The sequence below is a fragment of the Kogia breviceps genome, chromosome 4, assembly GCF_026419965.1.
Source record: "Kogia breviceps isolate mKogBre1 chromosome 4, mKogBre1 haplotype 1, whole genome shotgun sequence".
Classification (NCBI taxonomy): Eukaryota; Metazoa; Chordata; class Mammalia; order Artiodactyla; family Physeteridae; genus Kogia; species Kogia breviceps.
This window is the reverse complement of record NC_081313.1, coordinates 169,486,193-169,512,264: the sequence shown is the minus strand read 5'-3', so window position 1 is coordinate 169,512,264 and position 26,072 is coordinate 169,486,193. Positions and strand designations below refer to the sequence as shown.

The 26,072-nt window shown below is 46.6% G+C and overlaps 2 protein-coding genes across 3 annotated transcripts in view; one reads left to right on the top strand and one right to left on the bottom strand.

The window, feature by feature from the left end:
- The window catches only part of TMEM38A (transmembrane protein 38A), a 24,244-nt gene extending 13,381 nt beyond the window's left edge, over positions 1-10,863 (bottom strand). The window contains exon 1 of the mRNA XM_059062730.2: positions 9,913-10,863. Coding sequence (XP_058918713.1) covers positions 9,913-10,036 — 124 coding nt within the window. The 5' untranslated portion in view covers positions 10,037-10,863. The remainder of the gene's footprint in view (positions 1-9,912) is intronic.
- On the top strand, positions 10,207-26,072 carry SMIM7 (small integral membrane protein 7). 2 transcript variants are annotated; one of them, XM_059062737.2, is made up of 6 exons: positions 10,207-10,637; positions 11,127-11,192; positions 11,274-11,315; positions 11,811-11,863; positions 16,187-16,277; positions 20,936-22,003. In XM_059062737.2, the coding sequence occupies exons 1-6, from the start codon at positions 10,570-10,572 to the stop codon at positions 20,949-20,951; spliced, it is 336 nt and encodes a 111-aa protein (XP_058918720.2). In that variant the 5' UTR covers positions 10,207-10,569; the 3' UTR covers positions 20,952-22,003. The 2 variants fall into 2 exon arrangements, 1 of the variants encoding a protein (XP_058918720.2); XR_010840410.1 differs by lacking the exon at positions 10,207-10,637 and adding an exon at positions 25,139-26,072 and having other exon boundaries at positions 20,936-21,072.

Genomic DNA, 26,072 nt, shown 5'->3' with positions numbered 1-26,072 from the left:
ATTATGGCAGCCAAAGGAAATTCATACAGATGGCCATATGAAGACAGAATCAAAGACTGGAGTAATGTATGTATAAGCCAAGGAATGCCAAGGATTGCTGGAAGACACCAGAAACCAGGAAAGAGGCATGGAAGCATCCTCCCCTAGAGCCTCCAGAAGGAACCAGACACCTTGACTTTGAACTCTGGCCTTCAGAACTGTGGAGAATAAATTTCTGTTGTTCTAAGCCCTCTAGTTTGTGGTCATTTGTTATGGCAGCCCTAGGAAATTAACATAGCATCTGACAGATGAGGCAACAGAGTCTCCCCAAGGTCAATGGCTTACCCAAGATCACCCAGGCATTCAGTGAGTATTTTTGAGCTCTGACCATGTGCTGGGCTCTTGCTAGGCACTGGGGATGCAGCAATAAGCAAGAGGTGATTCAGGCATTACCTTTGTGGGGCCCATAGTGTGGTAGAGAGGCAATGTGGTTAAATAATCCCACAAATGAAGGTTAAACCTCATAAGGGAGAGACACATGGTGCTTTGAAGGGTTTAACTGGTGAACTGTCCTAGCTGAGGAGGTCAGACTTCATTTAGGAAGTGTCACTTAAACTGAGATCTGAACAATGCGCAGGGATTTCCTAGAGGATGGGGGTGGAGGGGTGAAGATGATCCAGGCAAAGGGAGAGCATGGGAGAAGGTGGAAGGGGGAGGAGAGAGGAAACCTAAGAGCTAAGGGGCACTCGATGACAGATACCCTGGTCAGGTCGGCATGGGCTGGATATCCAGCAAAGCAAGTGACCAAGCCAGGGCCACACAGACCCCACACCTTTCAAAATGGCATCCAAGCCTCTTTCCTGGGTTTGATGTCCAATGTTCTAAGCCCATGTTGGGGAAAAGAGACATGAAGTCCACTGTACTCCATAGAGGGAGCTGCCTTCTTCTCAAATCAGTCAACCTCACAGAGAAGTGGGGAGAGGACTATCTGCCCCTCCTCCAGAGGGAAAAAGCCCAGGTTTCCCTTGTATACACACAGTTGGGAGGGTCAATAGGCATAACCAGCTTGGAGGCAATTTGACAATACTGAGGAAGCTGGAAGCTGTGAGTCGCCTGTGCCCCAGCAATTCTGCTCCTCGCTATTTGCTCAAAAGAAACTAGTGCCATAAAAAGAAATGAAACTGAGTTATTTGTAATGAGGTGGATAGACCTGGAGTCTGTCATACAGAGTGAAGTAAGTCAGAAGGAGAAAAACAAATACTGTATGCTAACACATATATATGGAATCTAAGAAAAAATAATGTCATGAAGAGATTAGTGGTAGGACGGGAATAAAACACAGACCTACTAGAGCATGGACTTGAGGATATGGGGAGAGGGAAGGGTAAGCTGTGACGAAGTGAGAGAGTGGCAGGGACATATACACACTACCAAATGTAAATTAGATAGCTAGTGGGAAGCTGCTGCATAGCACAGGGAGTTCACCTCTGTGCTTTGTGACCACCTAGAGGGGTGGGATAGGGAGAGTGGGAGGGAGGGTGATGCAAGAGGGAAAAGATATGGGAACATATGTATATGTATAACTGATTCACATTGTTGTAAAGGAGAAACTAACACACTATTGTAAAACAGTTACACTCAAATAAAGACGTTAAAAAAAAAAAAAGAAACTAGTGCATGTGGGCAAAGAGACATGGGGAGGCAGATTTCACTGCCATACTGTTACAACAGGAGAAAAGTGGAGTCTACTGTTTCTTGGTAGAGGGAGTAGAGTCACACAAAATGGAATATTGCAGAGGAGATATTTTAAAATGAATTAGATCCAGATCCAGGCTCCTCACCCTCAGCACTGGTGATGTATGGGGCAGAATCATTCTCTGCTGCAGTGGGGGCCATCCTGTGCACTGCAGCATGTCAAGCAGCATCCCTGGCCTCCACTCATTGGAGGCTAGTAGCCCACCCCCACCCTGGTTGTGACAACCAAAAATGTCTCCAGATATTACCAAGTATCCCCTGAGGACAAATTCCCTTCTGGCTGAGAACCCCTGCTCTAGATGTATCAACATGGATAAATCCCATAACGTATTGCCGAGTGAAAAGGTTAGATTGCAAAATGATATGTTTATGTATATTTTATGTATATATGTAAAACAACACAAAATGCTCCATGCAGTTCATAGATATATAAACAGTGGTAAAGGTATACATACAGGCATGGGAAGAATATAGGCTGCCTTTAGGGCAGTGGTCACATCTAGAAAGGGAGGGAAAGGAACAGATGGGGTTGGCTCTGCCTGCCACTACTTCTTTAAAAAAAAAACAACGAAAACAAACAGATCTGGGACTTCCCTGGTGGCGCAGTGGTTGAGAGTCCGCCTGCCAACGCAGGGGACACGGGTTCATGTCCCGGTCCAGGAAGATGCCATATGCCGTGGAGCGGCTGGGCCCGTGAGCCATGGCTGCTGAGCCTGCGCGTCTGGAGCCTGTGTTCCGCAACGGGAGAGGCCACAACAGTGAGAGGCCCGCGTACCACAAAAAAACAAAACAAAACAAAACAGATCTGAAGCAAATCTACATTCACATCTGGTAAGTCTGTGTAGAGAGTACGAAGGTATCAGTGGGGATAGTTATTCTGTATGTTTGAAATATTTAATCACCATAACTGCAAAAAAAACAAGGGTCCCTTAAAGCTGATAAGCAAGAAGGACTTGGGGTGCTCTCCCACCTCATCACACTAGGCTCCACAGTCTGTACCAAGCCCCCTCGTGGGCCCCTCACTGCCTGCCCCCTCTCTGATGGCTGTGGATGGGGGTCCAGGAACAGGACTCCGGTCTCATAGCCTAGGGTAGGCAGCATGGTACCATGCTGCCCTATGCACAAGAACCCACCACTAGGTTCTGGAAGATTCATGCTCATGTTCACAGCAGCACTGGTCACAATTGCCAAAAGGTGGAAATAACCTAAATGTCCATCAACAGATGAATGGATAAACTAAATGTGGCCCATCCACACAGTGGAATACAAGTCAGCCTTAAAGAGGAATGAAGTTCTGATACATGCTATACAACATGATGAACCTCAAAAACATGCTAAGTGAAAGAAGCCAAAGACAAAAGGCCACATTAATGTATGATCCCATTGTTATGAAATGTCCAGGACAGGCAAATCCATTAGAGACAGAAAGCAGATTAGTGGTTGCCAGGGACTGGGGGAGGGGGGACTGGGGAGTGACTGCTAATAGGGAGAGGGCTTCCTTTTGAAGTGATAAAAAAAATATTCTTGAACTCATACATTACATATAGGTGGGATCATAAGACATGGCCTTTCGCATCTAGCTTCTTTCACTGAGCACAATATTTTCAAGGGTAATATTCATTTTCACTGCTGCATAGTATTCCACCATAGGAACAGATTGCAAGTTATTTATCCATTTTCTTGCATATACATTTTATAATCAGGAAACATGTCTCATAAAAGTTGTTTCAGAGTAAGTCAGCAACACTCTTCCCTTTCTCTTTACCACCCCCATTGACTAACCACATGTTCTTGGACAAATCATTTTTTTCTTTCTCCAGCTCTTTCCTTCTGTCAGGTGGGAACCCTAATCCCTTCTTTGCCCAACTCCTAGTAGAGGTTGGAATCAAATTTTCCCTCCTCAATCTCACCCTGGAGTCACAAGCCCAAAGCGCATCTTCTCCCCGCCCTCGAGGTTATCCTAAGTCTCAACATCTACCAAGTTCCTCCATTATGAAGCCGAATGCCCTCTTCTCTCCTCTGGAGCAGCTATTTAAAACGCCGCCAGCTGAGAGTTAATCCTTTCGAGCAGCTGGTGGGTCCTACAAGGGCCGGGTCAGGTGAGGCAACCATGTTTTGCAGAAATGGATACCTCTGCAACTAAAAATAACCCCCAGGGGTTGAATTCTTTCCAGGGTCTTTCTTGTGCCCTCTGGGACCATAAGGCCAGGGAGGGTGGGGTTGGGGCTGGGAGCCTGGGTTTTGCGGGAACAAAGTAGGCTCCTCACTATGGGTGAGGCCTCATAGAAGAGTCACACACCTGGTTTTTGCTCTGCTGCTCACTCTGGCGTGGCTTTGGGCAAATAAATGCCCCTGCCCCCCCCAAGCCTGTTTCCTGTTGTCAAAGGGAGAATGAAAGCACTTCCTCCACCAAGTTATACTGATGATTCAATGCTCTGTGTATTATCATCATTATGCATTTTTTTTAATTGAAGGGAATTTCCTGGTGGTCCAGTGGTTAGGACTCCGTGTTTTCACTGCCAAGGGCCTGGGTTCGATCCCTGGTTGGGGAACTAAGATCCCACAAGCTGCGTGGTGTGGTCAAATAAATAAATAAAATAAAAAATTGAAGTTTAGTTGATTTACAATATTGTGTTAATTTCAGGTGTACCGCAAAGTGATTCAGTTATACGTGTGTGTATACTTTTTCAGATTCTTTTCCATTATAGGTTATTACAAGATATTGAATATAGTTCCCTGTGCTATACAGTAAACCTTTGTTGTTTACTTATATACAGTAGTGTGTATCTGTTACTCCCATACTCTTATTTTATCCCTGCCCCCCTTCTCCTTGGGCAACGACAATTTTGTTTTCTATGTCTGTGAGCTTCTTTTCATTATCAATACCCTCCCAGCGACCCTAGAAGGAGGGGATGAGTCTCCCCATTGCTACAGATGAGAAGACTGAGGCTGGTGGGGATGTCCTGCCCCAAGGATCCACAGCAAGGCAGTGGTCAAGAAACTGACTGCTGGCTGTTTCCCTTTGCCATGCTTCTTTTTGGTTTCTCTTGCTGAGTACTTGGGGCAGCACCAAGAAGCAGCAGAACGTGGGTTTCAATTCCAGGTTTGCCACCAAAGCACTCCCCTCTCATTGGGCGAGTTTGGTTGCTCACTCCTCTATCTGGGCCTCAGTTTAGTCATGTGTAGAATGAGGATGCTGTCTACAGTGACCAACTGTCCTGGTTTGCTTGGGGCTGAGGGGTTTCTGGGACTTTGGGTGCTTGTCTTGGGCGAATGTGGGCGAGTTGGTCACCCAGCGCTATCATTCATTTCAGAGGGCATCTGTGAAGATGGAAAGAAATTGCTTAGTGTTTAACAATTATATGAGAGTTATTTCTGGAACTGAACTGAAATGGAAAGTACCCGTGGGTGGAAATTTTAGTGGATGGACTTATAAAAATCAGGTCTGCCTAAGGAGGAAGGAAGAAACCCCTATCAGGACCCTCGTTCTGACCTGTGATGGGCTCCACAACATTCCCTCTCTGGAGGTCAGTGTCCTGTCTGTGGATGGCCAGGAAGTGCCAGAAGGTTCCCCAGGGCACTTTTAGCACTGCTGCCATCCTGCGCTATTTAGTGTGAGGTCCAAACATAGGAAGCGTGTTCCCAGAATTTCTCTAAGACAAGTCACCCTCTCCCAAGCCTCTGTGCTCAGCTCTCTTCCTCAGTTTCCCCCACTGTAAAATGGAATAGCAGCCCCTCCTCAAAAGGCTGGAGGGTGAGCAGTCCCCAACCCTCAAAAAGCTTATAGTTCGAACCAGAGATCAAGGAACAGTTCTCTTTGGCTCCCACAGTATTTTTTAAATGTTCAAACTGCAACCAACATGTCTGTCAATAGGTGAATAATTAAACCGTGGAACATCCGTATCGTGCAGTATTATTCAGCACTAAAAAGAAATGAGCTACCAAGCCACGAAAAGACATAGGGGAGCTTTAAATGTATCTTGCTAAGTGAAAGAAGCCAGTCTGAAAAGGCTACATACTGTATGATTCCAACTCTATGACATTCTGGAAAAGGCAGAACTATGGAGACAGTGAAAAGATCAGAGGTTGTCAGGGGTTTGGGGAGGGAAAAGGGGGCGCGGCATGAGTAGGTAGAGCTTGAGGGTAGTGAAACTATTCTGCATGATACTACAATGATGGATACATGTCATTATATGCTTGTTAAAATCCATAAAATGTACAACTCAAAGGAACCCTTATGTCAACTGAAGAGTTTAGTTGATAATGATGTTGATAATACCTGATAATAATGGTAATATGACAATAATGGTGTTGACAATAATGTTTGTTCATGGACTATAGCAAATGTTTCCACTCTGGTGCAGAATGTTGATGGTGGTGGAGGCTGTGTGGGAGGTTGATGTGGGTGGGTAGTCAAAGTATATGGAAACGACTTTCAGTTTAACTTTGCTGTGGATCTAAACTGCTCTAAAAAACTATTAATTTTAAAAAAGAAAAAACATGTTCAAATAGCTAACATATAAACATAGGGAGCTGCAAATCACATTTCTAGCTTCCCTTGAAAAATTAGGTCTGCTGGTTCTAGCCCCAATCAGGGAGAGATGCACATGGCTGGATCTCACCTGGGGACGGTCCTCACCTGGCTGTCTTATTGTTTTCCATATATGACCTGCCTGGCCCTTGGAAGCATTAGGGTTTGAGACTCAGTCTAGATCAATGAGTCTTAAGTGGGGGCAAGTGTGTCCCCCCGCAGGGACACCAGCAATGTCTGGGGACATTTTTTTTTCACTTTTTTCTTTTTCTTTTTTTTTATGGCCCCACCACATGGCTTGTGGGACCTTATTTCCCCGACCAGGAATTGAATCCGGGCCCTCAGCAGTGAGAGCGCAGAGTCCCAACCACTGAACCGCCAGGGAATTCCCTGGGGACCTTTTTTTTTTTTTTTTTTTTTTCACGGTACGCGGGCCTCTCACTGTTGTGGCCTCTCCCATTGCGGAGCACAGGCTCCGGACGCGCAGGCTCAGCGGCCATGGCTCACGGGCCCAGCCGCTCCACGGCCACTGCGCCACCAGGGAAGCCCCCTGGGGACATTTTTGATTGTCACAGCTGGGGTGTGCTCATGGCAACTAGTGGGCTGAGGCAAGGATGCTGCAAAACATCCTGAAATTGACAGGACGGCCCCTGCCACAGAGAATGATCTGTCTCTGTCATTAGTGTTGAGGTTGGGAAACACTGGTGCAGAGCCGGTTCTCGTCTGGGGAACTTAAAAAAATACTGATGCTGGTACCACCCCCTGCTATTCTGAGTCTAATGATGAAGGGGTGCTACCTGGACAACAAGAGTCTTAAAAGCTCCCCAGGTGACTCTAATGTGTAGCCACACTTGAGAACCACTGGTCTGGAAGGCTCTTTGCATGGGTCAGGGCTTACGGTAGCCAGGATTGTCATTTAATCATTCATTCACTCATTCCTTCAATCATGCCGCCAGCATCCATGACTTCTTTCTTCCTTCTTGCATAGAGCTCAAGGTCCTAGAGGTGAGCCAGACCTGGCCCTCCCTGCCCTATTAAGGAGCTCCAGCCTCTTTTAGACCATCATTTCTCAAATGTTAGTATGCTTGCAGGGATCTTGTTCAAATGCAGAGTCTGTTTTAGCAGGTCTTGGTGGGGAGCCTGGCATTCTGCATTTCTTAACCAGGGGCCACAGATGCTGTTCACCTTAGAACCACACTTTGTGCTTCATCCTCATTCAGGATTCTCACAAAAGCCTGACCCAGAAAATTCCTGCATCCTGGAAAACACATTGCCCCATGCCTTACAAATAATTCTACTACCTCTCACAAGTGCCTTAGATCTGACTACTGACAAAGTTCTCAACAGATCTTCACAATAGCCAGGAAAGGGAGTCCAGGATTATTTTTACCAATGAGCCCATTTCACAGATGAGCAAACTGAAGCTCATGTAAGCAAAGCAACCAGCCTGGTGTTTACTCACTGTGAGAGCAGAACTGACTCCCAATTTGAAGATTATTCCTTAAAGCCAGCTTGGCTCTCAGGTTCACAAAATTCTTAATTTCTGTACAAGGGGTCACACATATTCTGTAACTGGTCCTGCAATCAGCACACGGATTCTGAGAAGAAACTTTTAGAGAGGCTTAGTAGGAATACCAAACTGGGCGACTAACAGCTAAGTCCAATGCCTCCCTTTTCTAAGGGTAGGCAAGTACCCCAGAGCAATCGCAGTGATTCTTGGGATCAAGCGGACCGGGGTTCGAATCCCAAGGCTGTCATCTACCAGCCATGGGACCACAGGCTCATTGTGTATGTAAATTAGCTTAGCCTTTTTTTCCTATTTCCCCAGTTATGAAAGGAGGGAGTTGAATGTTGATCAGAGCAGGGGGTTCTCAACCTTGACAGCATATAGCATCCTTGGGGGAGGGGAGCTTGAAACATGAGCATGTCAGGGCCCTATCCCAGATATTCTGATTCTATTGGTCTGGAGTGGAGATGAGATGGGGGTTTAAGAACCCCCAGGAGCCTCTAATGTGCTGCTGGGGTTCAGAACCACTGAACCCTTTCAGCCTTCAGGAACCTTCAGGCTGCAGTACTTCAAGTTCAGGTGATTTACTCTGTGACTCCAGCAGAAATATCCCAACCCCTCTGCATGCTCCCAGCCAGCCCAGAGACCTCTTTCCTTCCGAGACTTGTGTCCTACATCCCTACTGGGCTCCTGCCCTTCACAATTTTCGATTTCCCAATGTGTGCTAGGTTCTGTACTTGCCCAAGGGACTGGCCTGAGCCACCAGGAATTCATCTGCAGACAGGAAATACAGCTCCATGTTCAGGCACAAAGCTTATTTTGCTTTGCAAAGTAACTGCTTTTCAGAAGAGCCTTTAAAGAAATAGACTCTGGCATGTGGACAAGCTAAAATAAAATGGAACAAAAACACTTGCCAGGCAGAGTATGATCTTATTTGCATAAGACTGTGCATTTACATCTGTAACTACAGGGGTATAAATGCAGAGAAGTGAGGTCTGGAATGGTGGCCACCATGTCAACTGTAACTATCCCCTTTTTCCTTTGGGCTTTTCAGTTTGTTTGTTTTTCTTTCTTTCTTTCTTTTTTAAATATACACAAGCACCTATTTTTATCATCTTTAAAAAAGCTATTTCCAGAGAATATAGTGATAATTTACATCTAAGTGTGAGAAAAGATCACAAAGTTTCGGGTGATTGGTCTTTTTTCTAAAGCTAAATTCTACTGTCCATTTAGTTTGCTGGTGTGCTAGAATTATTAAAATACTAGGAGATAAACAAGAAACACTCCCTGAACCTTGTATAAAAATAGAATGCATTCTAAGGAAGCCATTTACCATCATTTAAAAAAATGGTTCAAAAAAAAAAAAAAACAAAACAATCCAAGAAGCTGGGTTTTCCCCCCAGCGATTCTCCATGAGGGTCTAGAGCTGGTGGGAGGAGGCTGACCCCAAATCATCCTGCCCTAGGGCCGGTACTGCTCAGTAAGTGAAAAGGATCCGGACCAGACCTGGAAGAATTCCCTCTGGGCTCCGAGATCCAGCAGAGCCTTGGCCCAGGGAAAGGGAGAGGAGGTTGCCCCAGGGCCACAGCGGGGAAGAGGCACCGGTGTCACTTTCTCTGAACCTGATCACAGCTCCCAGCACTGCCGGCCCTTATATAGACACTCAGCTGCCGTTCTGGCTCCCCGCTCCAAGGGCAAGGAGGGAGGTCACGGCTGCGGGCAGCCAGGACGTCTGGCCGAGCCAGCAGAGCCGACCCGCCTGCGCCCTCACCACAACCTACGCCCCTCGCCCAAGTTCCTGCGACCGTACCCTGCTCGGACCCCTGACCTTCTCTCTCTGCATCCTCCCCAGCACCTGTTTCCCCTCCTCTGAGCAATCACGTTCCTTTCCTTTTCTCCAGCCTGCATCTGCTTCCCTTCCCCCAGTGCCACAATCTCAGGAGAGCTTCTCTCCTTGCCCTCTCTCTTCTCTCTCCCCTCTGTCCGGCCCCGTATGGGAGAACCCCATGATCGGACCCCAAACCGGTCCCTGGGACTGTTCCCCCACGATTCAGGCCTTTCCCCTCCTCCAGACCCCGGGGTTTACCGCCGTCCCCCGCCCCGCAATGCCAGTCCTCTCCAGCCTCCGGCCCTGGCTCACCTGGCTCATACTTGAGGTAGAGAATGGAGACGATGAAGTAGCTAAGGTCGAAGACAGGAAAGAGGGGCACCCGCGAGAAGCTGAGCGCAAGCTCGCCCAGGCTCAGCGCCGAGAGCAGCTCCATGGCGCCCGCCGGGTCCCACCCCAGCCCCCGGCCCGGTGAGTCCAGTCGCCTGCAACTGCGCCCCCCCCACTGGACCCGCCCCCGCCCTCCAGGCGCCGCCCCCAACCCTGCCCCCGCGGGAGAGGAGGGGCGACCGCTGGCTGGCCTTGGGGCGGGTGGTGGGACCCTCCAGTCCCTTGGAGGCCGGTCGGTCCAATGTCCCACACTGTCCCTCGGGCCATCGCGACCCCATTCAGCCCAGCCAGGCGGGGTACGGGGTCCCCGTGGAGTGTGAGTTGGACAGGGGATCTGTCCTTGGAGGGGGGCAGGATCCGTTCCTCACGGAGCCCACCCAGGCGGGACGGACCATTCAGGACCGCGTTCCTGTGGGACTGATCAGGACCCACGTCCTCTGTGGAGCCCTTGGATCCGGACCTCCATCCGCCGTGGGACCAGATCAGTTGTGAACCCCATACTCCCGTGTCCCATAGGGTCCATTCGGTCAGAACCCCCGTCTTCTATCGAGCCGTCATGATCCCAGCCCTCTGTAAATCATGACTTCTGTGCCGCGCAAGGAATCCCGTCCTCCGAGGGAACCGCTCAGTCGGGACCCCCGCCCCAGGTAGTGCCTGCCTAGTGGAGGTCCCGCCTTCCGTGGGGCCCAGGAGGAGGCCCTTTTGGAGTACAACAGTTGGGGCGTCCATGCCCGGTAGAGCCCACTGCATCAGGACTCATTCCCCTATGCAGTTCAATGATCAGGGGGCACCGTTTCTCCAGAAGCCGCATCCGAGAGCCCAGCCCAGCAGAAGGGAAAGCTACTGTGCTAGTGCTCTGGCTGGCTGGTCTCTCACGCATGCGCAAAAGGCTTCCAATCCGTTACCCAACCCTGCCCCAGGTGGCTCCGCCCCTAGGTGACGTCATGCCTCCGCCCCGCCCTTTCTTGGTTACCCTCCGCAGGCCTTCCTAGCAAGAAGCTGCGCTCACTTTTTCTTTAGGGGGCTTGGCCTGAAGAAGGCGGGACCCTGCCTGTCTTGGTCTTTGATTGGTCAAGCCCTCCCCAGAGCTGCTTCGAAATTGGTCGGCTCGTGTTCCTCTCCCCTCCCTTCCCGAGGTTTCCGCTTCCTGTTCTGACGGACGCGCCGGCAGTAACAATGATCGGGGACATCCTGCTGTTTGGGTAATTAGGGGGACCAGAGGATGGGACGTGAGGGCCCGACAGGGTGGGGGCGATCCAGGTAACCGCATTCTCCCTCTGCAGGACGCTGTTGATGAACGCCGGGGCGGTGCTCAACTTTAAGCTGTGAGTAGGCCGCGTTGGATCGTGGCTCCATCCGGGGGACCCGTAGCCCCGCCTTCGCGAGCGTGAGCACGCCCTACGCCGCCGGCCCCGCCCCCAGGTCCCAGCCCCAAGTTCCGCCTCCAACGGAGTCCATCCTTTTGTGACTCTCCGCGCCGTCGAGATTTGAACTCCGGACTCTCAGTTCCCACGGGATCCCTCTGCTCGCACCCATGAAAGCCTCAGACCCATCCCCCGAGAATCTCTTAGCCCTAATCTGTACCCGCAGCCCCGCACCTGGCTCCCTCGAACCACTCTCTCCACCCCGTCGGTGGCTGCAGGCATGGCTGTGATTGACTGGGCAAGGGGTGGCCCAGGGAACATCACTGAACCGCGCAAAAGAGGTCACACAGCAAACCAACGGTAGGGCTAGAACTCCCCTCTGAGCTGGGGATCAGGGCCCGGGGACTAAGTGGTCTGTTTGTCCTATTGAAAGTGGTCACTGTCTGCTCTTTGTAGGAAAAAGAAGGACACGCAAGGCTTTGGCGAGGAGTCGAGGGAGCCCAGCACAGGTAAGGCCTCCTTTCTGTACTCTGGAATTGGTACATTTCAGAGAGGACAGTTCTTTTTCACCAGTTTTCTTTTAGAGGGGTGTGTGTGTGTGTGTGTGTGTGTGTGTGTGTGTGTCTGAGTTTGTGCTGCTGTTTCTTCTACCCACCTATGTCATCCACTGCTTGTGTGTGTGTGTGTGTGTGTGTGTCTGAGTTTGTGCTGCTGTTTCTTCTACCCACCTATGTCATCCACTGCTTGTGTGTGTGTGTGTGTGTGTGTGTGTGTGTGTGTCTGAGTTTGTGCTGCTGTTTCTTCTACCCACCTATGTCATCCACTGCTTGTGTGTGTGTGTGTGTGTGTGTGTGTCTGAGTTTGTGCTGCTGTTTCTTCTACCCACCTATGTCATCCACTGCTTTCTCCTACCAGACCTCCCTGCATAGATCAGCACTCATATCATTTCTTACAGTTATAATTTTCTTTTATGTATGCTGTCATCTGGCTAATATCTAGCTCTCACACTTGACCTTAAGCTCCAGAGAAGAGGCTCCAGCTTGTTTTGGCTCATCTGTGTCCTTGCAGTTCCAGCATTCCAGCATGAATGAATGAATGAGTGAATGAATGAACAGCCTATTGTTTCCAGAATGAGGTAGACCTGTTTGTTTAATTTTCAATTAGATTAGCTTTCATATAAATCAGGAGATGTTATATAAAGATTCAGATGTATGATTTTTCAAGAAAAATTGGAACATTCTACAACTTGGGGTTCAAGTGACCTTTTGACACCTGTTGAATAGGAGTTGAGAAGCAGGACCCCACTGAAGCCGGGCCTGTGGCCTCTACCTCATTCCAGCCCCCACCCCCTTATCTTTGTATCATTTCACATGACTGGCCCCTGGAGACCCTAGAATATATACTTCCTGCTAAATTGACACATGTGACTATTTGGAGTCTAATGGGACCTATACATGACTATTGTATCCATTCATTCATTCGTTCACCAAACATTTACTGAACACCTACTATGTACCAGCCACTGTGCTAGATGCTGGGGACACAGCAGGGAACAAGACAGAAGTAATTCCTGCCTTTGGGTTGTACTCCTATGGGGTGGGACAAACAGTCCCTAAACAAGGAACAGACAGTGAAGAAGAAGATGTCGGGAGGATAGCAATGGGGTTGCTGCTCTGGCTGGGTTGTGTGGAGGGAAGGCCCTCCGAGGAGGTGGCATTGCGGCCAAGGTGGTGGGTGTTATGATGGAGCATTGCATGAGGACAATAGGAACCCTAAGGGGCAGTGAATCTGAAGGCAGTCTGACAGCTCCCCTTTATCGGGGGCCTGCCGGGTGGTGGCTGCCTTGTTAGGTACTTCCTATGGGTGTTTCACTCCACCTCCATTCCTAAAAGGTAAAGAGCATTTTCCTGTTTTACAGATGAGGAAACTCAGGCTCAGAGATGTGGCTCAACTTGTTTGTGGCCACACAGCAAATCAGCGACAGCATTGGGATTTGAGCCTGGGTTTTTCTGACTTCAGAGGTTGTCCTCTCAGTCACAAGACTGCCTGTCTGTTCATTCATGCATTCATTCAGCAGCTGTATATGTTGCTTGCCCACTACGTGGAAGGCACTATTCCAGCCCCTGGGGCTGTGATCTATAGATCTGAGTTGGAGCTATGGTAGGTGGGAGATTGGCCACGTGGGCTCAAAAGTGACGGGAGCATTGGTGACAAGGATAGTCAGAACGGTGGCTTCCCTCTGATCGGGAGCTCCCTGCTAGGCTCCTTCAAACTGGGACTCTGTGTTGGTAGTTGCCCCTGTAGACCATGCTCCTCTCCCTCCATCCTCTGCCTGGCTGACCCCTAATATCACAGTGGCTTCATTTATTGAGAGTGTCCTATATATCAGGCACTGTGCTGCAGCCTTCCCAGTCCCCCATCATCCCCATTTACACAGGAGGAAACTGGGGCATATGTAGGCCCAGATCACCTGTGTGGAAGGTAAGTAAACTCCAGCCCAGGTTTTTTTTGGCTGCGTTGGGTCTTCATTGCTGTGCACTGGCTTTCTCTAGTTGCAGGAAGCCGGGACTACTCTTCGTTGCAGTGTGTGGGCTTCTCATTGCGGTGGCTTCTCTTGTAGCGGAGCATGGGCTCTAGGCCTGCGTGCTCTAGAGCACAGCCTCAGTAGTCATGGCTCATGGGCTTAGTTGCTCCATGGCATGTGGGATCTTCCCGGACCAGGGATCAAACCCGTGTCCCCTGCATTGGCAGGCAGATTCTTAATCACTGCACCACCAGGGAAGTCCCCAGCTCACGTTTAAAGTTGGAGTTCACACACTTTCTCAGTGAGGCTTCTTCTGACCCCACCCCCCTCCCGATGCATGCCAGGTCGGGTTCCCCCATTATAGCTCCCATGGCACTTGTCCTAGTGAATAATCAGATGTGTGGTTACTTGCTTAGTATCTGTCCTCCCTGTGAGCTCCTTAGGGTAGGGACACGTGTCTCATTCCTCCCAGTATCCCCTGCACTCAGCTAGCTACTCCTTGGGATGAGTGGCCTTTAGTCAGCATTTGTTCATGGTAAGAGAGGCCATTTTTGTGATCCTGGGCTTAGAGAAGGGTCTTGCCAAGCAGTGCCTTGCAGACATTCTGGGAACGGATCTGTCTCTGACATTTGCAATCTGTGCTGGGCCAACACTTATATAGGCTGTGCTACGTGTCGCTAACCCCGTGGCTTGGACAACACTGGACTTGTCTAAACCATGTAGAGCAACACCTTGTGCTCTTCATGCGCTTGGATGGTGCAGCAGTGCCACGTGGCAGTCATGTTGGGTTGCTGTGGAAGTTTCTGAGCTCCTGCCCCGGTGGTTCCAGCTCTGGTCTGTGGATGACACTTTGGGTTACACCCTTGTAGATCATCTAATCTGGATCCGTTCATTTCATTCTGTAGGCCTCAAGAGGCTGGGCAATCAACTCAAAACCCCAGAGGAAGGTCCTGGAACCCAAGTCCCTGGAATCTTTTTTTTTTTTTTTTTTTAATTAATTTATGGCTGCGTTGGGTCTTCGTTACTGTGCACGGGCTTTTTCTAGTTGCGGTACGGTGGGTACTCTTCGTTGCAGTGTGCGGGCTTCTCATTGTGGTGGCTTCTCTTGTTGCAGAACACAGGCTCAAGTTGCGTGGGCTCAGTAGTTGTGGCTCGCGGGCTCTAGAATGCAGGCTCAGTAGTTGTGGCGCACAGGCTCCGTTGTTCCACGGCATGTGGGATCTTCCCCGACCAGGGCTCGAACCCGTGTCCCCTGCATTGGCAGGCAGATTCTTAACCACTGTGCCACCAGGGAAGTCCCTCTGGAGTTTTAATGTACCAAATTCCCTCTTCTTGGAGTGGTTTCTGTTCCTTGGCATCAGAGGGGACTAGAGTTAGTCGTCACCAAAGCAGAACTCCCATTTTACTTGCCTGAATTAGTATGCTTGTTCAGTTGTAAACACTGAATACCAACTCAAAGTGGTTAAAGCTAGTTGAAACATCGAAGGGTAGAATGGTCCTCGGGCACACGTGGATTCAGGGCTTAAGCTGGCTGTCCAGCTTGTGACCCTCCCCAGCTCTCTTTTCCTCCTGGGTTGGTTTTACTATCAGCTGGCTTGTATTGACAAAGATGACCCTAGAGCAGGGCTTGGCACATTTTTCTGTAGAAGGCCAGACCATAAATAGTTTAGGCTTTGTGGGCCATAGAGTCTCTGGTGCAACAGTTCACCTCTATAAGTTGAAAGTAGTCATGGATAATATGTAAATGAGTGGGCATAGCTGAATTTTAATAAAACTTTATGGCTGTTGAAATTTGAATTTCATGTAAGTTTTGTGGCTCACAAAATACTTTGTTTTTTTTTTTTTTAACCGTTAAAAAATATAAAAAACATTCTTCACTCATGGACTATACAGAAATAGGTGGCAGAGGCCAGCTTTGGCCTACAGGCCATGGTTTGCACCCTGCCTTAGAGGACTGAGGACTGAGGACTGGGCTTACATCTCTGCAGTCCAGCTAGCCTGGCAGAAAGCAAGTGCCTCTTTCCCGGTAGTTCGGGCAAAAGTCCCAGGCCTGGCTCTTATTGGACAGACTGGGGTCATGTGCCCTTCCCTGAGCCAATCAGAGGCTGAGTGCTTGGTCCTCTCAGGGGGTTGGTCAGTGGCAGCTATAGCCTGAGTGCTCAGGGCTGGGGAACAGAGGCGGCCCAAATGAAAAGCCATGCTGCCATTGGAACATGGGGGCTGTGGTTGTGAGGTGGGCAGAAGCACACTGCAGCCGTGACACCAGAAATGTTAGCACTGCTTGTGAAAATGCTTTCTGACTTTCCAGGTGACAATATCCGGGAGTTCTTGCTGAGCCTCAGATATTTTCGAATCTTCATCGCCCTATGGAATGTCTTCATGATGTTCTGCATGATCGTGTAAGTCCAGCCCGCCTCTCTCCTTCGTTGTCATTATCCTCAGGGTCGTTCTCCAGAATGACCCTCTGATGGTCATTTTCTATCCTCCCAGTCTGCACTTTTGTGTCATGCTTTCTGCTTTCAAAGTAAAAACTCTCCACACTAGAGAAGAAACTGCGGTCTGTAAGAATTAAACTACGTCACTGCAGTCTAGGCTGGAGCTTCGACTGGAACATGGTGTTCTTCAAGTCCTGGCTGTGCCTGGTGCCTCAGCAGAGGCTGCCAGGAGATGCATTCCCCTGAGCCCATGGCTCTGTCACCTCTTGCCAGCTCTGCTGATTGTGCTTAGCCTATACTTGGCATTGGCCAAAGTGGAAAATACGTCTTGAAAGGCCAGCATGCTGCTGGGTCTTGCTCCCAGCCTGCTGGAAGCCAGCAGAACTGTATTCAGGCTTTATTTCTGTTTTTTAATGCCTATTTTATTTTCTCATTAGGCTAAAAAGTTGGATTGGTTTTCCTTTCAGTGGCAGGACCATGCTGTTAGTGAATTATGAGACTCATAGTAAATAGACTCAGGGAAAAAAACAAGGAGGATCTGGGGTTCTGGGCTAGGCTGTGCCCATCTCCATGTGCTTCCCCTAAAGAGGAAGGGAGTGGAAAGTTGGCTGTCTTGAGTCATTGAGATGCTGAATTTGGGGTTGCTGTGCGGTCCTTGTGCCAGCCCAGTGGCTGTTTGAGGGGATGATTCCAGGACTTAGGTGATTGGGGGAGGAGGGGTTTCTGTGCTGCTGGAGAGTATTTTAGAGGCCAGAATGAGGGCTGTAATGTATGCCCAGAGAGGCCCTTTTTAGGAGCTCAGATGAGGCCTGCCTAGGTACAGAGAGGGCTCATGAAGAGATCAAGGAATTTGCAGAAGAGTGTAGGAAGTATAACTAGCTCTCAAAGGAAGTAGAAGTGTTGGCGGGCTCCTCCAGCCTTTGTCTCTCTAGATTCCCACCTATCCATTTATTCATTTATTTATTCAAAACTGTCTTTTGAGGGCTGTGCTCTAGGATTACAGTTGAGACCAAAACAGCCATAGTCCCTGCCTTCAGCAAATACACAGAATAACAGGGATGTAAAATAAGCAAATGGGGGGGAAAATCAGTTGTGAGGTGGAGAATTGGAAGGGGGCTCCCAGTTTAGCAGGGTCAGGGAGAGGTTCTCTGAGAAGATGCCATTCAAATCAAGACCTACAGAATGAGAGGAAGCCTGCCATTTGCAGAGCTGGAGAGAGGCACAGTAGCACCAGAAGCAGCATTGGCAAAGGTCCTGGGGCAGAGAAGAACTCGGTGTGTTTTCATCATTTTGTTCTTTTCTGTCCTTTGGCTTCATCGTCCTCTCTTACCTGACTAGCTACTTTTACTGCTCTACCTGCTGACCTGTGACCAGGATGGTAGCCTCAGGCTTTGTGGCCTCCCAGCTCAGCCCAAGGCTAGCTTAGCCAGTAGCCCAGTGTCCTGATTTTGATTTCTGGGAGTATCTGGGTGTCACCCAGATCTACTTGGATTGGGGGTTCCTGCTTCCAGCCACTTAGGTCAGGGGTCAGCAAACCACAGCCCATGGACCATATCTACCCTCTGCCTATTTTCATGAATGAAGTTTTCATGAATGGAGCCCGTGTCTGTCACTGCTTTTGCACTACAATGGCAAGGTTGGACCGTTTTGACAGGCTTACAAAGCCTGAACTATTTACTGTTTGGCTTTTTACAGATCCCTGACCTAGGCCAGCTCTTTCAGCACATGCCGTGAGTGAGGGAAGCTTCTCTCCAGAAAGGGCTCTGTCAGGGAGGCAGTAACTGGCTTTTTCAGGATATCAAAAACTGGAAATCACCTAAGTCTCCAAGAACAGGAGAAGAGTCAGGTAATTCGAAGGACACCCATACGACCAACTGACACAACACCATCATTGATAATGTGCCTGAAGGTTCTGTCTACACAGGAGAATGGTTTGAAAGTAAAGAAGGTCAGGTGTCACCTGTATGCACACTCTGGTGTCAGTTGTGACTTGCACACAGTAAACATTGAATAAATGCTGAGTGGGTGTGTGAGGGAAATAACTTCCAGTGAGAGAGTTGGAAGGATCTATTCCAGACTGTCCACGGAGGTGACCGTGCTGTGACTGCTGAGGAAGTTAGTGGGCTCAAGGGATAGTTTGCTATTCCCTGTACTCATTTCTGTATTGTTGGAGCTGAGCTCAGTTGGAAATTTTAAAAAGTCATAAAAAACTTGAAATACAGGGAGAAAGGTGTCTGAGCGTTTAGAGACCAAGGGCACTGATATCTGTGACTTTGAAACATGAAAAATAAGGTAGATGGATCAATGGATAGATACACAGTGAAGCAAAGCATTAATTGCAGGTGGTGTGTATGTGGGTGTTTGCTGAACTGTTATAACTCTTCTATATGTTGAAATCTTCATTAAAAAAGTGTGGGGGCTTCCCTGATGGCGCAGTGGTTGAGAGTCCGCCTGCCGATGCAGGGGACGCGGGTTCATGCCCTGGTCCGGGAGGATCCCACGTGCAGCGGAGTGGCTGGGCCTGTGGGCTATGGCCGCTGGACCTGTGCGTCCGGAGCCTGTGCTCCACAACGGGAGAGGCCGCAGCAGTGAGAGGCCCGCGTACCGCAAAAAAAAAAAAAAAAAAAAAAATAGTATGGGCGGGGAGAAGATAGGGAGAAAATGAGAGTGTCAAACGATGGAAAAGGGTTTTAATAAGTAAAAAGTGGAAGTCAGTCTTCACAATTCAGTATTTTGTAGTATTTTCATATGGTTGTGCAACCGTCACTGCTCTCTAATTCTAGAATATTTTCATCCCCCCCAAAGGGAAACCCAGTACCCATTAAGCATTTCCTTCCCATTTCTCCCTCCCCCAACCTTGGGCAACCATTGATCTCCTTTCTGTCTCTATGGATTTGCCTATTCTGGGTATTTCATGTTGATGGAATCATACAGTATATGGCTTTTTGTGTCTGGCCTCCTTCATTCAGCATAATGTCTTCTAGACTCTTCCATGTTGTAATGTTTATCCGTATTTCATTCCTTTCTGTGGCTGAATAATAGTCCATTGTGTGGATATGCCACAGTTTGTTTATCTGCTCATCAGTTGATGGATATTTGCAATGTTTCCATTTTGAATAATGCTGATATAAACATCTGTGTACAAGTTTTTGTGCAGACTTAAGTTTTCACTTCTCTGGTATATAACCTGGAGTGGAATTGCTGGGTCATATGGTAACTATATTTATCCTTTCGAGGAACTGCCAGACTATTTTCCAAAGTAGCTGCAGCAATTTTCATTCCCATCAGCAGGGTATGAGGGGTCCAGTTTACCCACATCCTTGCCAATACTTGCTATTGTCAGTTTTTTTTTATTATAGCCATCCTAGTGGATGTGAAGGTTGATTTGCATTTCCCCAATGGTTAATGACATTGAGCTTTCATGTGTTCATTGGCCATTTGTATATTTTCTTTGGTGAAATGTCTTCAGATCCTTTGCCCATTTTTTTGTTAGGTTATTGAATTGTAGTTCTTTTTATGTTCTGGATACCAGTCACTTATCAGATATATGATTTGCAAGTATTTCCTCCCATTCGGTGGATTGTCTTTTCAGTTTTTTGATGGTGTCATTTGAAGTGCAAAATTCTATAATTTTGATTAAGTCCGATGTATCTGTTTCTTTTGTTGCTTGTTCTTTTTGTGTTATAGCTAAGAAGTCATTGCCTAACACAAGATTATAAGGATTTACACCTAAGTTTTCTTCTAAAAGTTTTATAGTTTTAATAGTAGGTCTGTGATCCACTTTGAGTTAATTTTCATATATGGTGTGAGGTAGGGATCCAACTTCATTCTTTTGCATGCGGTGACCCAGTTGTTCCTGCCCCATCTGTTGTTATTTTTTCAAATAACCTTTTTATTTTGGCAAGAGTTTAGATGTATAGAAATGTCGCAAAGGTAACACAGAGAGTTCCCATATACAATTGAGCCTTGAACAACACGGGGGTTAGGGGTGCCGACCCACCTCACAGTAGAAAATCTGAGTATAACTTTACAGTTGTCCGTCTATATCTGCAGTCCTGCTTCCATAGATTAAACCAACCTTGGATTGTGTAGTACCGCAGTATTTACTATTGAAAAAAATCCACGTATAAGTGCGCTGGCGCTGTTCAAACCTGTGTTGTTCAAGGGCCAACTGTGTATCTTTTTAACAATTCTGTGCTTTTCCCCTGTAGGCCTGTATCATAACCTATTCCCAAACTTCATGAACATTTATACAGTTTCTAGGCCTTTTCTATTCCAGACTTTCTTCAGTTAACAGAGTTATCTCTAATAATCATTTGTTTACTCAAAGGTCTTTTTATTTATGAAAGTCACCACTGACTTGCAGTGATAGAGAATGGGCTAAAATAAAATGTTACAGATTCATACCAAGTAGATACTTTTTAAAAGAGTTACTTTTTTTTTAAGTGTACAGTTTGGCAGCGCTAAGTGTGTTCACATTGTTGTGTAACAGAGTTACTTACAAAATCAGAAAATGATGTAAAATAATCTTAGTGATAGTAACCAGAAAATATTTCCTGAAAGTGTTTTCAAGGCAACCGCTTCCCATCCTCATGGATTTTTCTGCCCTCTGACTTTTCCAGGCTCTTTGGCTCCTGAGCTCCAGGTACAGAACCGGAAACACACCTTCTCAGAGTGTCTCTTCTTCCATTCCTGACGACTTCAAGAATGTTTCTGACCAGAAAACCGGTGACCTTCCCAGAAAGTCCAAAAGCTTGTGGTGGGTGGAAAAAATGTTCGCCAAGATGAACACAGTTTCCCAGCCACATCACTGTTTTCTTTTCAAAGATATTTTCACTTTGATGTCTGCCTTGAAATGATGTCTACTTAAAAGAGTTTGAAGAGTGTTTATGTGAGGGGCTGTGGTATCTAGATTGTTTAATCAGATCAGAATCCTTCTTCTACCAGACTTTCACTGGAAACCCATTTCTGGGTATTTCTTGGTTTATTTTTAATAACCATCCTTTTTTGGTTCAAATTATACAGATTTTTAAAAATCTTTTGTATCCAGGGATCTGAAGCAGAAAGGTTTGCTTTTAAGTTTGATGCAGCCTCTTATTGGACTGCATTTGTGAGGAATGAACAAGTTCATTGTTGCTGGGTCTGTGTCCAAATTCCTTCCCCATCCCAGTGGGCTCTGCTTGGCCACTCCATGCTGCTGAGGTTGTCCCAAGGATTTGAAGGGTGAAGTGTTATGGGTTCCTGTGGAAGAGAGATGCAGAGCAGTTGGCAGGGTGGATGGGGGTATTATGAGAAACTTTGCCTTGCCTTGAAGCCCTCTATAAAGGAACTTTTGGGGCCATTAATTGCATAGTTTTTAGAATGAGAGTGATTTATATGGTGATATTGGGACCCAGTTCTGAAAGCTTGAGTTTTGGGGTCTGCTTTTCAAGTGGATGATTTCAAGGTTGAAAAACAAGCCTCATTGGAGGAAATACAGCATTTTGCATAGAAGCTTCTTTGAAAGGGAGTCCTGGTTTAATCGCCAGCATGACACTTGGGTGGTCAGTGCCTGGATCCTACAGGTGTTTGATTTGTTTGTTGTGGTTTTTGAAATCCTAACTTGCAGGTAACCTGGTGGGAGGAAAAAATAAATATGCAGGCTCTTAGAACTAAAGAGCATTGAAAATAAAGCTCATTTCTAAAAAGGACCTTTTGTTTATACATTTTTTAACCAAGAAGTCCTTTGTAAATTTTTTTTATTTTTGATATTTTCATCGGGTTTTTAAAAAATTATTGAATATAGTTGATTTAAAATGTTGTGTTAATTTCTACTGTAGAAGTTGACTTTCAATTTGAGTTGTTTCAAATTACACTGTGGGAAACACCTAGGATTCATTTATTGTGGAGGCTGTCAAAAAGTCAGAAAAGAGGCAACGTTAGATACTCCTTTTCAGTTTTTGTTCAATAAATGTTGGGCAGGAATTGGGCAAATACGATTTTGACGGGCTGCATCTGGAAGAATCGAACAAGTTGGTGATAATGGTGGGATTTTGCTAGGCCAGGGTCACGTCCACTTGTCCTGCTGCTCAGCTAATTCATTCTACTTCATAGCTTCTGTAATTTAGTCCCTTGTCAAATCTGGGCCAAGTATCACCCCCTGGTTTGTAAGTAGCAGGGAACAGGGCTGCTGAATCAAGCTTCGCGCAGGCCAGTGTTCTTGTAAGCAGGAACGGACATACCAAGATCTTGGCTGGTCAGTCCTCAAGCCATATGAAAGATGTGAGGAAACCTCCCTGCCTTATTCAGACTGGCGCTGAGGTTTCAATGAGGTGAAGCATTTGTTTGTCGTGGGGATGAATCGAGCTCGGAGAAGAGAATGCTGTCATTGAGATTTTGTTTCAATAGTTGTATTTTTCACCAGAGAACTATTTTCTCATTGTTCAATTCTTATAAGCAGTGGAGCTTTGGGGGGGGTGCACATCAAAGGCTGTTGTACATTTTTAAAGTGGCAACTCATGGGTGTGTATCTTTAGGAGGCTTTTCAAGAACCCACACTGGCACCAAAGGTTACCCAAGTTTGAATTTTGAGTGTATAGGGTCACACAGCTTGTAAGTGCTCATGTTCTGGGTCAGTTAGATGTGGATTCAAATCCCATCTTTGCTTCTTGCTGATGGGGCCTTGCCTGGTTATTTCTCCTCTCTAAGCCTCAGTTTCCACATCTTTAAAATGGGCCTGAAAGTCAACCCTACTGGTGTTATTAAAAGGTTCAGTGAACTTGAAGGTGAGCCACGTGCTTGACTGGGTAGTACCCAGTAAGCACTCAGTACCTATGGGTGTCCTCACTGCCCAAATTTTCTCTCTTTTTGCCTACATTCATTCAAGCAGTCCACACACAGACTGTTAAAGGAGCAATCACATCATTTAAAAAAATTGGAAACAATTTCCAGCATGGAAAACCTTTTCCTGTCTTCCCATTCCTTTTCTAGCATTTTTCTTATACATATTGATATATTCGACATAGTTCCAACAGTGGTAAGGCAGTTTGAGTTCTGCTGTTTTCTTTTTTTTTTTTAAGTTAAAATATAGTTGATTTACAGTGTTTCAGGTGTACAGCAAAGTGATTCTGTTATACATATATATATATTCTTTTTCCTATCCTTTTCCATTATAGGTTATTACAAGGTGTTGAATATAGTTCCCTGTGCTATATAGTGGATCCTTGTTGTTTATCTATTTTATGTATAGTAGTGTGTATCTGTTAATCCCAAACTACTAATTTATTCCTTTCCCCTTTGGTAACCATACTTTTTTTTTCCATGTCCGTGAGTCTCTGCTGTTTTCATTTTGACATCATTTCCTTCATATTTTCTGGGCTGCCAGAGAGGCTTCATGGGTCTCATTTTTAACTATCGTGCAGCATCAATAAATCTCTTTTTAACCTTGGCCCTCTCATATGTACTTTGAACTTGTACTTTATCCACTGTTATAAATGCCACTGCGGTCACCATTGTTGTGACCTTTGCTGGCTTCCCTCACTGGTACTTCCCAGAGTACCCGGGAAGGCTACATCGTCATGTACCACCACTGTAGCTTTAGTGGCTTTTGTTTGTTTTATTTTGTTTTAAAGTTTCTTACTACCAATGCATGTTCACTGTAGAAAAATTATGAAGTCCAGCTTTGCTGTAAGGGAAAAAATCACCCATAATCACTTTTCCCCAGAGAGCATCACTCTGGGTACACATTCCTCTGGCTCTTCTCTATGCATGTGCACTGGGTATGTTAGATACCTTTTCTCTATCCAGGTGGTATCTTTGTATCTTCTGGCCTGCTTTTCTCACCTGATAATATGAGCACATTTCTGTATTTTTACTATTCTTAATAATTGCAAATAAGCCATTGTAAGGACATACCATAATTAATTTAACTAGTCCCCAGCTGATGGAGACTTGAGTTGTCTCTAGTGTTTTGTCTATTATAAATAACACAGCAATGAACATCTCAGTGTATCATCCCTAATGGCTTTTTGGGGTCCCTTTAAAAAAGAGAGCCATACTCAATATCTTGTAATAACCTATAATGGAAAGGAATCTGAAAAATCTATATATAGTATATATTTATATATTACTGAATCACTTTGTGGTACACTTGAAACTAACACAACATTGTAGATTATATTTCAATTTAAAAAACGATATTAAAAAAACAGTCTACCTTAAGAAAAAGAAAGGATGGTAAAATGACTAAACTTATTAAAGAAACTTGCGTTTAAAAAAAAAAAGAGAAATCCACATTGACAGCTTTAGGCTAAGAACCCCCAGCCCCCCAAAACGCATCTTTGACAACTTACTTCCTTGTCTTTATTAATGTTCTTTTGTTCCTATGTATGTATGTTTATGCATACATATATACGTACATACATCTCAAAGACCTTGGTTCTAAGTTCCTATCATCTCTTACTGGGAGTGATGTCCCGGCCACTTAAGTAGATTAACTTTGCTTAATCTGTGAGTAAGGATGAGGTTTTCAGCTCCACCCAGATAACTGTTTCTTTATGCAAGCAACAGCAGTTGACATCACACCAGCTGGCTTTCCACCTTGGCCTTGGTAGTTAAGGATCTTAACCACCAACTAAGTAATAAATAAACGCCCACTATTGCTCATCCTGGAGAATGTTACATAGAGTTGCTGCCAAGGTGAGAAGCCACACGTGGAGAACAAAAAGAAGGTAGAAATTTGCAGCACAAGCCCTGGATGCAAACTTTGGGGTTCATATTGGATATACCCCCTTTTGCTTAGTCCACGCTTGCCATGTTGAGGAGTGAACCCCGTCTCCTTTCTCTAGGTTTCTCGTTGCACTTCAGTTCCAGATGCTCTAGAGCAGAACTCGGAAACTATGGCCTGCCAGCCAAGTCTGGCCCACTGCTTGTTTTATTGGTACCCAGCCACACCCCTTTGGGTATGTGCTCTGTACGGTTGCTTTGGCTGCTTTCCTGCTACGGTGGTAGAGTCGCGACAGAGACTGGCCCATGCAGCTGAAAGTACTGGCAGTCTGGCCCATTTACAGAACAAATTCGCCGACCCCCGAGTGAAGGGATGATGGAGAGTCTCAAGGTGCTCCTTCCTCCCAAAGCCACTCAGGTGAAATAGTCTGCATGCCTTGTAGTCTGGATTTTAATAAAGACATGTACAAACTTGCTGAAAATGGAGCTGGCCATTTTCAAGTGATGTGGTTAACAGAGCAAACCCAATTTTACTTCTTTGGATAGTTAGGGGAGAAATCTCTCCGGGCTCCCTGGGATTCCTCTTAAGTAGCAGTGAGAGATGTGATAATGAGATTGGCTCTCCTCTGAAGTGGTTAGATTAGAAAAGTCAACGAGGCATTTCCTTTTCGTGTCAACCTTTTTTTTTTTTTTTTTTTTTTTTTGCTATACACTGGCCTCTCACTGTTGTGGACTCTGCCGTTGCGGAGCACAGGCTCTGGACGCGCAGGCTTAGCGGCCATGGCTCACGGGCCCAGCCGCTCCGTGGCATGTGGGATCTTCCCGGACCGGGGCACGAACCCGCGTCCCCTGCATCAGCAGGCGGACTCTCAACCACTGCGCCACCAGGGAAGCCCAACCATTTTTATTATCTCCTTCTTAACCAAATTTGAGTTTATGAAATATTTGACAAACCATCAGGAAAACCTGATGTTTTCCCGCATTGATGAAAAACGGGTGCTGTTTGTGTATAAAGCAAAAGGCATGCTATTAAAAAAAAAAAAGATGTAAATTCTA

Coding starts and splice junctions, on each gene's coding strand:
- SMIM7 (XM_059062737.2), top strand. CDS start 10,570: ATGACTTCTGTGCCGCGCAAGGAATCCCGTCCTCCGAGGGAACCGCTC. Junction 10,638..11,126: donor AGTCGGGACCCCCGCCCCAG/GTAGTGCCTGCC, acceptor TCCCTTCCCGAG/GTTTCCGCTTCCTGTTCTGA. Junction 11,316..11,810: donor GCGGTGCTCAACTTTAAGCT/GTGAGTAGGCCG, acceptor TGCTCTTTGTAG/GAAAAAGAAGGACACGCAAG.